Source organism: Lactuca virosa, chromosome 9, assembly GCF_052849685.1.
Source record: "Lactuca virosa cultivar CGN04683 chromosome 9, Lactuca_virosa_CGN04683_v6, whole genome shotgun sequence".
NCBI classification, from domain to species: Eukaryota; Viridiplantae; Streptophyta; class Magnoliopsida; order Asterales; family Asteraceae; genus Lactuca; species Lactuca virosa.
This window is the reverse complement of record NC_136434.1, coordinates 300939907-300953343: the sequence shown is the minus strand read 5'-3', so window position 1 is coordinate 300953343 and position 13437 is coordinate 300939907. Positions and strand designations below refer to the sequence as shown.

Genomic DNA, 13437 nt, shown 5'->3' with positions numbered 1-13437 from the left:
CAACGCACCGATATTATCCCTCCCAGAATGGATAGAAGATTTTGTGGTATACTGCGATGCATCCAACCAAGGGCTTGGTTGTGTTCTTATGCAACGAGGAAAGGTTATAGCCTATGCCTCAAGACAGCTTAAGATGCACGAAGTCAACTACACTACCCATGATCTTGAGTTAGGAGCAGTGGTATTTGCTCTGAAGATCTGGAGACACTACCTGTATGGTACGAAAAGCACTATCTTTACAGATCATAAAAGCCTTCAACATATATTCGACCAGAAGGAGCTCAACATGAGACAACGACGGTGGTTCGAGCTACTAAATGACTACGAATGTGAAATTCGTTATCATCCCGGTAAAGCCAATGTAGTAGCTGACGCCCTAAGTCGGAAAGAATACTCAGGTCGTAGAGTCAAGGCATTGACTATGACAATCCATTCACATCTGTCCACACAAATTAAGGAGGCTCAGCAGGAAGCCTTGAAAACTGAAAATGTGGCAGGTGAAACCCTAAGAGGGATGGATAAGAACTTAGAAGTCAAGGGTGACAGAGCCTTATACCTCATGGATCGGATCTGGACACCAATACTCGGTGGTTTTAGAGATGTTGTCATGAACAAAGCACACAATAATCGATACTCCGTTCATCCAGGTTCAGACAAGATGTATCTGGATCTCAAAAAGCTATATTGGTGGCTTAACATGAAGGCAAATATTGCTACCTTTGTAGGCAAGTGTCTTACTTGCGCCAAAGTTAAAGTAGAATATCAAAATCCCTCAGGTTTACTACAACAACCGGAGATACCTGAGTGGAAGTGGGAGAGGATTACAATGGACTTCATAACCAAGTTGCCCAAGACAACAGGTGGACTTGATACCATTTGGGTGATCGTCGACAGATTAACCAAGTCCGCACACTTCCTACCAATTAAAGAAACTAACAAGATGGAGAAACTGACAAGAACATACATTAGGGAGATAGTACGACTGCATGGTGTTCCCATATCTATTATCTCTGATAGAGACAGTAGATTCACCTCAAGATTTTGGCAGTCGCTACAAAAATCTCTGGGAACTAGGCTGGACATGAGTACAGCCTACCACCCACAAGCTGATGGACAGAGTGAGAGGACTATACAAACGTTGGAAGACATGCTGAGAGCTTGTGTGATCGACTTTGGTAAAGCGTGGGATATCCATTTACCATTGGTCAAGTTTTCATACAACAACAGCTACCATACTAGTATCAAAGTTGCTCCATTTGAAGCCCTCTATGGTCATAAGTGCATATCCCCTCTGTGTTGGGCTGAGGTGGGTGACACGCAACTAGCTAAAGGACAAGTTCCTGATAGCACTCTCACTGGTCCAGAAATCATCCGGGAAACTACAGAAAAGATTGTTCAGATTCGTGAACGATTGAAAGCCTCTAGAGACAGACAGAAAAGCTACGCTGACAAAAGACGGAAACCCTTGGAATTTCAGGTTGGTGACCTTTTTCTATTGAAGGTCTCACCCTGGAAGGGCATGATACGCTGCGAAAAGTGAAGCAAACTAAATCCAAGGTACATTGGGCCATTTGAGATTCTCGCTAGAATCGGCCCAGTAGCTTACAAACTCCGACTACCACAGGAACTTAGTAACATACACCCTACCTTCCACGTATCGAACCTAAAGAAGTGTCTATCTGATGAGACTCTTGTTAACCCACTCAATGAAATCGAGATCAATGAGAGCCTCAACTTCGTGGAAGAACCAGTAGAAATCATGGATATGGAAGTCAAGCAAAGGAAACAAAGTCGTATCCCGATAGTGAAGGTTCGTTGGAATGCAAAATGGGGACCTGAATTCACTTGGGAGCGGGAGGATCAAATGAAACATAAGTATCCGCATCTTTTCCCTTAGTCCATGTGTATCTCTTAGACTTAATTTCGGGACAAAATTCCCTCTAACGGGGGGATGATGTGACAACCCGTAATTTCAAATCTTGTAAAAGTCAATCTTGGTCAACGAAAGTCAAACATATCAAATAAAGGTCAAGCTTATTTCTTTAATTATCTTAATTTGGTTAGATTAATGAGTTATAAGTGTATCAACCTTGTATTCAAAAGTGTCGTGTGTTTTGGGGGAAAACATTTGGAACCGAGAACCTGCATCCGAGACGCAAACCCTCGCATGAGCCGCAAATAGTTCACAGCCGCAAACGAGGTTCACAGCTGCAAACCTCGGCCGAAAACTCTTCGGCCGCAAACTCCGGTCTTATCCTATCGGTGTGGAAACCAACGAAGGTGTCCCATCAGTTTGACCCTATATAGGGGCCGAACCGTAAATCCTTCCTCACTTCTTCTTGTTCCAGCCGAAAACTCACCCCTTCTCTCTCAAGAACACCAACCGCAAACCCTCATTCTCTCTCAACTATCATCCTTTTTCCTTTGAATCTTCTTAGGATATTGCTTAGGATCTTTAAGTGTTCTTCATTCATCAAGATCATTAGGCCGAAAATCCTTGAATATCCTTCTTTTCATCAAGAACACTCAGCCGTAAACCCTTGAATCTTCTTAGTTACACCAAGAACACACACTTGAGTTTACAGCCGAAAACACTTGAATCTTCAAGTGGCCGTGAACCGTTTACGGCCGTAAACACCGAAGCCCAGCCGTAAACTCCAAGCAATCACTCGATTTCGCTTCTAACACTTCTTTTGTAAGTAATTCTTACATCCTAGGTTGTTTCCTTAACACCTTTGAGGTTATATTCACTAATTTTTTGCCAATATATCGCGTGAATTGCTATTTAGGACTTGGTTTTGTCACGGGATCTAACTTGTGGAAACAATCATCCTATATCGAACGTCCAAACGAATCACTCACTTAAGGTGAGTTCATACCCCTACAATTTACCTTTTTCAATGTTTTTAGGGGGGGAATACAAGTAGAACACAATAGAATTGTGTTAACATTTACATGTGAAAACAAACAAACAAAGGATTTCTTATGATTTTAAATGTTGTTAAAATCATTTTCAAACTCTTTTAAACTATAGACTAGCAGTTTAGCTTGATTGCGTTTTGAAGGCTTATTCTTGGAAATATTAAATAAGTATAAAAATTGTGGATAGATAGAAATACTTACATGTAGTAATATTGATAACTACTTATTGAAATTAATCAATAAGAAGTGATCAATACTACCTGGTGCAGTCTATGGTACTGCAGATAATTAAATGATAATCAACAGTTGTCCATTTGTAAAATGATTTTAGAAGGATTGAAGGTTTAGACTTGAAAAGATTGAATTATTATACAGAAAAAGATCAACGTCAATAATTAAATTGATTTCTTGATTAAGGTTGTTCATTTTCTTTGAACTTGGTAGGAGAGTCTGGCTTTTTCTCATCATTATCATCTTGTATTTCACCAACTTCTTCTCTTTTATGATTATCTTCTTCTCTATTTTTTTGCAGAGATGGAAGAATTTGAAAACATGAAGTTGTTACTTTTAAGCTCCTCTATTTTATCAATGATTGTCATGAAGTCCTTTTTTAGCTGCTTACTAAGCTCATCAGTAGACATGGGATCAGAAGTTGGTTTTTTTGAAAGTTGAGCATGTTTTTCATTTAGAACATCAACATACAACCGAAGTCCTCTTATACATACACCCATCTTTTCATTCAGAAGACATAGAGTTTCTTGTTTGTCATTTAGCAGCTTGTGAAGGAGAGAGATCAGGATGACATTACAAGAAATAACATAAGAGTTCTCGTAATGAGATCTCCCAATTTCTTCACAATGTTTAGCTGCTACCTCAGCAACCGTTTTGTATGAGTATTGTTCAATTTCCTTGATCATTTCAGTCGTCCTTTTCTCATGCTCTAAAAACTTTGCAACATCAGCATCTCTCTTCTTATCAACCTCTTGAATTGCAGCGTCTACTCTGAGGGAAATAAGATCTTTTATTCTTCGATCTCTTTATTGAAGTGATGGAATAGTAAAATTAAGACTTTTAACTGTACATTGTATTTTTTTTTAATTCCTCCCTAGTCACAGTGTCAGATGGTGGAGAAGTTTTGAGGTCTTTAACCATAGTAATCAATGAATCAAGCTTCTTGCTGATACCATTGACTTTCTTTACTAATGCATACTTCTTTTTTATTTTAAAACTCATTTTATTCTAATTAACAACAGATGTTTGAGGAATGTTTCCATTTTCTTCTTTACGCTTCTTTTCATTTTCTTCTTGTTCAGTGGCCAGGCGGTGCTTTTCTTCTTCTTCGATATGCATTCTTTCTGTTTCTATAGCCTTATCCATTCCAATTGCTTTAGCTTTGTCCTCTTGTTCTTTGTGGATTCTCTCTTCTTCTCTGCACATTTTCTCTTCCTCTTCCGTTTTCAAAGCATCCTCACGTTTTGGTTGTCTTTTTATCTCTGCTTCTTTATTCTTTTCAACGATCATACCCTCTACAAAAAAAAATCCAATTCTGAATTTCCATGTTCTGAGCTTTTTGTTTCTTTAAGCCAGTTTTCAGCAATGATCTACGTTGGATTTTATTCTCCTTTTTATTCTTTCTCATATAAACTAAATTACATAAACATGACTTTCTGTCGAGAATAGATTCATGATGAACATTTCCAAGTTGATCATTCAAATGGTCTTCATGAGATCCTGCTTTCATAATCAGTTTGTTAGGAATTCCAAAATATACTTTTTTAGCTATGATTATATTACCAAATTATGTACCTTTTGTTATGTTTGCATTATCAGCAGTTGATTTTTCACCCATAGTTGCTTTTTTATCTGCAACTCTTCTTGTTTCATCAACATCCGTAGTTCTCCTTGAATCAATTTCAGCAATCCTCCTATCTTCATCTTGTTTAGCTTTCTTTTCTTTTTGTTCTTGTTCAATAGCCAGGCTCTTCTTTTCTTCTTTTATCTGCAGTTTTTCTTTTTCTGCAGCGTTAGCCATTTCAGTCGTTTTGTCTTTGTCCTCTTGTTCTTTGAGTATCTTATTTTATTTTTCTTTGTGAATTTTCTCGTCTTCTTCAGTAGCCAGGTGCTATTTTTCATCGGCTCTAGCTTTGTCCTCTTGTTCTTTGCAGACCATCTCCTCTTCAAGGCTTAGACGTGAAGGTGGAAATGAAGATACAAGATCGACATGCTTTTTCTTTTATGTATCTTTGATGTTGATTTTTTTTTCATTAATTACTTCTGTTTTCTTTGCTGAAACTGATATTGAACTTAATATTTTTGATGTTCCCATCTTGATTACTTGATGAAGTTTCAATTACTTTTTCTTTTTTTCCCTTGATGTTTTTGTTTTTTTTTACTTTTGAGACTATATTTCTCTTCTTCAATATATGTTTATGTTTTATATGTTTACATCCAATTCTGATATGTTAGATATTTATAACATAGATGTGTATTCATTTTTCGAATATGCATAATTTTTTTTTTTTAAAAAAAAGTCATAGTTACCATTCATATGTTCTTCTGCAATTTGTTGAACTATTAAATTGACTATATTTTTTGCATCTTCATCTTCTTAAATATCCATATCTTATGTTTATATATCCTTGTTTATATCGTTACATTTGCATTAAATTGGTAATGTCACAAATAAGTTAGTATAACAATTAATGAATCAAAAATGAAAATTATAAAATAAATTTTCGCACATTAGAGTTATGATATAACTAGTGCAATTTAATGAAACTACAAAATAGTATAAGAACACAGATAAATATGCATTCATTTATCACAAAGGTTTTTGCATTTATATTACAATCAATGATATTTTCAAGTACAGAACAATATAAATGAAATGTTGAACATTTGTCTAAATCGATTTAAACCCTAAAATAATCTTTTACATATCAAAAAAAGTTATAATAAAATCAAATATTAGTAGACGAAGATGCCTTGTCAAATTCAACATCACAAAAATAAAATCAAAAAATTGAATATTCAATGTGATAATCCTTTAAGACATTTTCTGTTTTCATCATAAAATTGTAGACATAGACTTCATATTTGATCCTTCATAAATTTGAACATGTAGACTCCTATGATTCTTATATAAAATTGTACTCCATCTATGATCCTTCACAAATTTGAATTTATAGACTTCTTTTTTGATTCTTCTGAAAATTAGAAATATAAAATCATCTATAAGGCTATGAGATGTACCCCATAACACCATGACACAAAAAGTTCTAACACCTCAACGTTTCATCAACACCACTTTCTAATCACTCACCTTATATACCCACTACCCATCACTCCACCACCCAATAAACTCCTAATTTTTAATATAAAAATAATATTAAAAAGGAGAGAGATAGAGAGAAAAAAAGAATAAAAAGTGGAGTTATGGATTGTTAATGGCTTAACCATCCTTCGCTCCACATAAACATAACATACGGGGTGGCGTTATCATATTATTATATGTCATGAGGGTGCCACACGCATGTGTATTAACACCACACCACATAGTCTGATTATAAACCTGACATAATCCACTAGGGTGAGTAAAATCATATACCAAGCAAGGGCGGAGGATTGTTAGGGCCAGGAGGGGCTGTGGCCCCCCCTATTTTTTTATTAGAAATAGTCTTTATACTTTGATTTTATACATATTAGGCCCAAAAATATAAAATTTTGGTTTTGCCCCCCCCCCCCCCCCCCCCTGTTCACCAATTTTTATACACATTATATTTTCGGCCCCCCCCCCCCAAAATATATGTTGAAGCTCCGCCACTGATACCAAGAGTAATTCATAAGAACGGGATTAGAATTACAAGCAAATGTGAAGAACTAAGTTTAACATATGGGGATGGGGTGGTGTTCATCATGTTATTATATGTTATGAAGGTGTCACATCAATGTAACGCATGGTACCTTAGCAGCACACCACATAGCCTGATTATAAACTTGATTTAATCCACTTGTGTGAATAAAATCATATACCAAGAGTAATTCGTAATAACAGGATTAGAATTACAAACAAATGTGAAGATCTAAGTTCACAAATGCATAAAATAAAAGCTTACAAAAACTCTGGTACAACTAATCTAAATATTATGTGTACTACTGAGTACTGATATAAGGAAGTCATCATCAAATCTTTACAAAACTAATATGGGGCTATCATTTACACTAAATTAATCTTTTGAGATGTTTTCTTGATAAATGATAAATATACATCCATCAAAAAGTTTGTAAACTCATCCCACCGTTTTGACTCCAATATATAGGGTATAGCTTCCAGTTAAAAATCGATATCCTTCTATGTTATTCCCTACCGATCATGACAAATATCAAAATTTGGAGAAGATTAAAAAATATATTTAATAGATTCCATATGCATTTTTTATGAGTAGGAACAAGAAATAAGAGATTGAATTTTTCTTACAAAATAATAAAACGGATATTCTTTCACCTTCTGCGGTCTGATGTCATTTTAATTTGGTTGAAAAATGTTTTTCAATGATATTCCTTTCTACATAATACATTTTGTATTTGTATTTAATAAGATAGATTAATTAGTGAAATATCTTATACAGTTATACCAGACCAGAGAATTAAGATGGAATATTATAACAGAACTACAAAGACAAGTGATTGAATCAACAGTGGTTTATGTAGGCTATTGGAATAGTAAAAAAAAAAAAAAAAAGTTGTATGTATAAATGATATTAAAGAGAGATGCTCCAAGAAGAAAAAGTTGGAAAGAAAGAGCGAGTATGGCCAAAATAAAGAAGGAAACTTTTCAGGGATTAATTGACATGAAACCTGATGCCATGACAAGACAAGACGTATAATATCTTGGGAAGGAATCAACAAGTCGTTACTAAATTCCAAATCTCAAAACAATTCCTATTCCTTTTTTTATAACCACCTCTAATTAAACGACAACGCTTCTTCATGTCAAATCATAATCATTTCATCCCTGATTCCCCTTCTTTTTAAACAAATTCTAATAAACTAATAACCAGTAAATTCACCATTCATTTTTTGTTTAAGAGCATGTTTCGCAACTCTTGGTTTGATTTGGGCTTCTCGTCTCCACCTTCTGCGGTGGCGGTGGTGGAGGTGGCAGCTGATGGTGGTTCGTTGCCGCCAGACCACCCTAGCGGTCTCACGTTTCTAGGAACAGCAAACGTGTTTTTTCCCTTGAGCTCAACTTTCTTGTGCCCATGCTCACCGGAATTTGTATCATCACGCCCTGCCATTAAAAATATTTATTTTAAATAAAAATGAGAAGGGCATTTAGGTCTTTTTGTGAAGAAAAAAGAGAGTGACCTTGTTTTGTTGAATTTCTATCATCTCCAAAAGACACTTTTCTTTTGCCTTTAGGATCCGAACGCACAATGGTCAACTTCTTCCCAAGAAACGTCTGTTTATTCTTAGCCACAGCTGCCTCAAGGTGTGCATCATCACAGAAGTCCACATATGCTAATCCCTTTATTTATACAACAAAAAAATATATTCAAAAAAAAAGAAACATAAATTAAAAAAAAAAAAAAAAAAAAAAATTTCCAAACCCTTGATTTTTTAGTGAGCTTGTCCTTCAATATTCGAATCTCTCCAGCACCACCAACATCACTGAAGAAACCACGAAGCTCCTCTTCATTTGCCTGCAAAATGTCACAAGTAGCCCTTTATAACAAACAACATTAATGGAGATTTTGTAAGCAGAAAATTTCAAATTTGCCTTGGGGTTGAGATTTGAAACAAAGGCAGTGCATTTGTCAGTGTATAGCTTGGGTTTCTCAGGTGTTGGGTTTTTGATTTTTGCTTCATTTTCACCAGGCTTTTCCACTTTATTTGCTTTATCCTTTTGACGCTTAGCTGGCGGATGTTCATGTTCATTGGGTGCAGCATCTGAAGCAGCCTTTCTTTTTTCACGTCTATTTCTCTTAGGAGGATCCTCTACCTGATCTGTTTCTTGCTGTAACTTATACAGCTGTAGCTCCTGTAGTCTAGGAGCCACCTGATATAATTAATAGCAAGGTCATATGTAGAATAATACAAGTAAAGAATATTGAAATTAGAATATAAAAAGTACCTTTTGTGAAGCATGATCAAAATCTTCCAAACTACCAAATTCCCTCTCAAACAGAATCCATGAGTTGCATATGTCCTGAAAGGAATATCAATCAACTTATACTTTTCTACCAATGATAGGAAAACAATGGAAGGATTTTTGGTAATTAATAAAAGTATGTGTAAAAGAGATTGTTATTATATGTTGGATTGGAGAAGTGTACCTCAGAGCCTGTCCCAGGAAATCTCATAGTATAGCATCGCTTGTACAGAGATCTAGCTTCCTTTATGTGGGCCATCTCAGTTTCCATTGATATATACCCTTTCCATGCTTCTATCATAGATCCACTGTAGAATACAAGTTCCCAGAAACACCATTAACATGGATAACGGGGAAAATACACAATAACACAATGTACTTCTAACTTCTACCACTCTATTGATTAAGCCCTAAATGTTTTTCTTGTGATTCAACTCTTTCACAAACAAAAGTTGATAAAGTGGTAACAGTATATATATATATATATACATATATCTTTGAACCTGTTTTTAAGCAAACTCTCCCATACTCCACGGGCTGCAGTTATATCTTTCCCAATACTAGACTCCAAACGGGCCCAGTAGCTATGTATTTGCAACAAACTGTATGTGTTGCTGTTCTTTAACTGTGGTGACAAATAATCAGATGCCCTCTGAAATAGAAATACAACATAAACTATCATAAGCTTACAACCAATAACATAATTGATGTAAACAGTAAAACAAATAGTCATATATGCAACTTACTGAAGTAAAAAGGGTAAATAAAAAGGCAAAAGTCAGGTAGCTAAGTCATTTTGTATGTTTTTGGATCTTCTGAAAAAAAAAAAAAAAAAGCAGAAGATTCTATTTGTTTGCAACAAAGTAATCCAAAATAAAGGTGATGTTTGTTTGTTTGGGTCTTAAGTCTTAAACCAGTGACTAAATCAATAAGCCACCAAGGCATACTCGTCCCTATTCAGCCCAAATTGTTTTCCCAAAATGCCCTTTAAGGTGTTATTGTCTTTCTTCTAATGCTTTTCGGGTGAATAAACCAAATTTAATATTGCTTTTGTTGAAAACTTTTAATCAAATACTATTAACTTGTTGATTTATTATCAATTGTTTCTTTTTCATCAGTTTTTGGATGATAAGACCCTTAAATAGTATACTTTTGAACTTGAGGTTTTTAATATAAGACAGATTAAATATTATATTATTTAATTATATGAAATATGTAATACTATTAAACGAGTTGTAAGTAATTAAAATCACATATTTTTCTGTTTAGTTGTTTGCAAAATAATAACTCAATAGTTGCATACGAAAAATAATTTTCCAGTATTTGCTCAATACTTCAGTTGAATGTAATACAAACCACAAAAATGAGTCTTAAATTTTCATGCATCCCTACTATTGCAGCATACACATATAGCTGCACCTCAACATAATATTTTTCTGTTCTACTAACAGTCAATCTGCTTCTATAATGACACCTGGCCTCTAAAAGTTCATTTTATTCTAACATTCCCTTACCTCTCAAGTAGTGGTGTTCACATCAGATTTCTCCTACATAACAGCAAAACTATGTTCCTGAGTCATGTATTATGTATATATATACATCCTAAAGAAAGGCAATAAGATACATTTTCTTGATACAAAGATGATAGAGTAACTAACTATGAATCTGTAGACCTGATAAAAACAGTTGTTCATGTAAATGAAGCTGATTTTCACAGTATATATAATATGAGTGCAAGACAAACCTGAAAAGTATCCCTTATCAAGACAAAATCCAAGCCATTATCCAGTTCCTTGGCAAACGTGATTCTCCTCCTCAATCCATCAACTCTTGTGAGAAATATGTCTACATACTGAAAACAAAATCCACTTGTAAATTGTAATTCACCACCATTCATGATCACATCTCAACTCTATTTTGACAAATACAATAAACCCACAAACATAATCTACATAACAGTGTTTATGATAGTATACCCTTCATATTAAATGATTATACAAGGATTAAAAAAGCTGACAAGTATGTTGATACCTCATCTATGGTAGAAAACGTGCATTGCAAAGATCTTTCAAAAACCTGGATTGGGTGAAAAATCAAATTTAGTGATAATTAGACATTTTCAATGATTCGTTTGAAGAAAAAATCATAAAAATCTTTCCAGTTAGCACTTCACTAAGAGAAAAGAACAAACAGAAACATACATCAGAAAGCTCTTTCTCAGAACTATGACATCTTTCAAGGTATAGCATGAATCGAACCCATAGCTCTCCAACCCATGGACAATTCCTTGTAGCCCTATTATATATATCCCTCAAAGTTTTATCTGCCTGGTAATAAAAAATATATATAAGATCATTATAGTTTAGAGTGCAAAAATTTTAAACCACAAAAACAAGAATAAATTAACTAAAACCTTTAGGGTCTTATTAAGGTAGTTAGTGTAATCAATCCAGAGATCACTGGATATAGGAAATTCAGTTATTGCACGTTCATATAAGCTTTTAACTCGAGGTTCATATATGCTTTTAACTCGAATAGGATCTCCAGATGACTGTTCAAATTTCAGATAAGCCTGCAGTAACAAAACAAATATCATTAGGGTTTAGGGTAACAATATCAGTGATAACTAAGTCACAACTGTGTACCATAAAGCTTTGAAGGCACTCAGTATCAGTCTCATCACTTTTTACTATCTTTTCTTCAAAGTCAGCACGTAAAGTCAACATCTCTAAAGCCTTCTGATATGTGGAAGCAACTTGAGGGGACAATCCATCTGTATTGCTGCTACTGACATCAAGAGTATTCCCATGTTTAGACTCCCATGTCTTGTAGGTCAAAAGAGTTGACTTTAAGTCTGAATGAGTAATTGACAACTGACGATGATATATACTTCGAATCCTTTGAACCTGCTTTTCCCTCAACTGTGAAACAAATAAAAGATCAAGAACTGTAAAGCATTCAATATGCTAAAGAAGAGCAACAACAGTTGAATGATGTTCATACCTCAGAGTCTGTCTTATCCATGCCATCTAGGATCACTTCCTCATAACCTCTGTATGCTTCCCATATTTTACAGCCTTCAGTAACATGCAATCCACATGCAGTAAGAGCGCGTTCAAATAGATCCCTTGCCTTTGAGATTCCACTGGGTGAACATTCACGGACAGAAGAATCATATTTTTGAATGAAACTCAGGTAGTCATACCACAGAGAAACGGACTGCAGAAAGCAATCAATCATTTCAGTTTTGATGAATGACAATTCACCACTGAAGATGAAAATCAGCATAGTCAAAACTCAAAAGACAAATTTCATAGCCATGAATGTAACATTAAGAAGGGCACTGAAACAAAAATTTAGAAATGTGTGAAGCTTACCAAGTAATCAGATACTCCACGCTCATATAGCTTCTCAACAGTTGGAATTGCCCCCTCATTCCTGCATTATGTACAACAAATTATAACGAGTCACAAGTTCTATTTTCTGATGGTGTTCATAAGGTTTTGAATGTGCCTATTGTTCCTGCACACGACAACGAATCCTCATTCTAATCATCCGGCATCCTCTTCTTCTTGAAAGAAAATAAAAGTTTGTACAGAGAAGAGGAAACAATAGCCTACCCAGAAGTCAAGGTGAGTGAAATTTCGTCATTTGCCCATTGCTGCCACATTGCAGGAGTTAGCGGGAACAACTCACTCATGGCCTCCCTTGCTAGCCGCAGCTTATCAATATCGCCTTGTTTCCTCAAAGCCTTTATATACTACATATACACACCATACATTAGAACAATACGTAATAACTACACTCAGTTTCAACACATAACTCCAAACAAGTAAAAATAATCAGACATACTTGAACATGAGCATCGTAGTTGGCAGGGTTTGTCGAGAGCTCCGTTTCTAGGGTTTGTAATTCGAGAGCAGCTTGAGCTTCGTCGTCCGACTCTGAGTCGGAATCGGAACTTGAGGCAGACTGGTTATCATTAGGGTTATGAGGTTCGGTTACAACATCCATTGGATCCCCGTCAGATGGTGGTGGTTCAGATGATGTAACTAGGGTTTCGTCCATTTGGTGATGTTGTTGGTGTAGCGATACTGGGAGAGGCCGTATGTTGTGTAGCCTATGGTAACGTCGATGCCGTTTGATTTGTTAGCGACTGCCGTTCCAATACGACCTCTAGATCATCATGTCCAATTTTACTCCGATCGATCTTCAAAAATTACATTGTTTTGATTGGTTTTTTAACACCAAAAAACATCATTTGAATGGTTGGTTGAAATTTGAAATGCAATTACTAAAATAATAGTATTAAATAATCACCATTTTGATATTTATGGTCAGAAAAGCACTCATATATTTTTAAC

The 13437-nt window shown here is 35.2% G+C and overlaps 1 protein-coding gene across 1 annotated transcript; it reads right to left on the bottom strand.

Moving 5' to 3' along the window:
- Positions 1-7740: 7740 nt before the first annotated feature.
- Positions 7741-13340, bottom strand: EMB140 (EMBRYO DEFECTIVE 140). Its single transcript, XM_079070994.1, has 16 exons — positions 12926-13340; positions 12694-12833; positions 12451-12511; positions 12077-12292; positions 11719-11994; positions 11487-11645; positions 11275-11400; positions 11105-11149; positions 10818-10925; positions 9577-9725; positions 9258-9381; positions 9056-9130; positions 8702-8980; positions 8532-8624; positions 8290-8449; positions 7741-8212 (listed from the first exon to the last, which is right to left on the bottom strand). The coding sequence occupies exons 1-16, from the start codon at positions 13139-13141 to the stop codon at positions 7995-7997; spliced, it is 2445 nt and encodes an 814-aa protein (XP_078927120.1). The 5' UTR covers positions 13142-13340; the 3' UTR covers positions 7741-7994.
- Between the last annotated feature and the right edge of the window lie 97 nt (positions 13341-13437).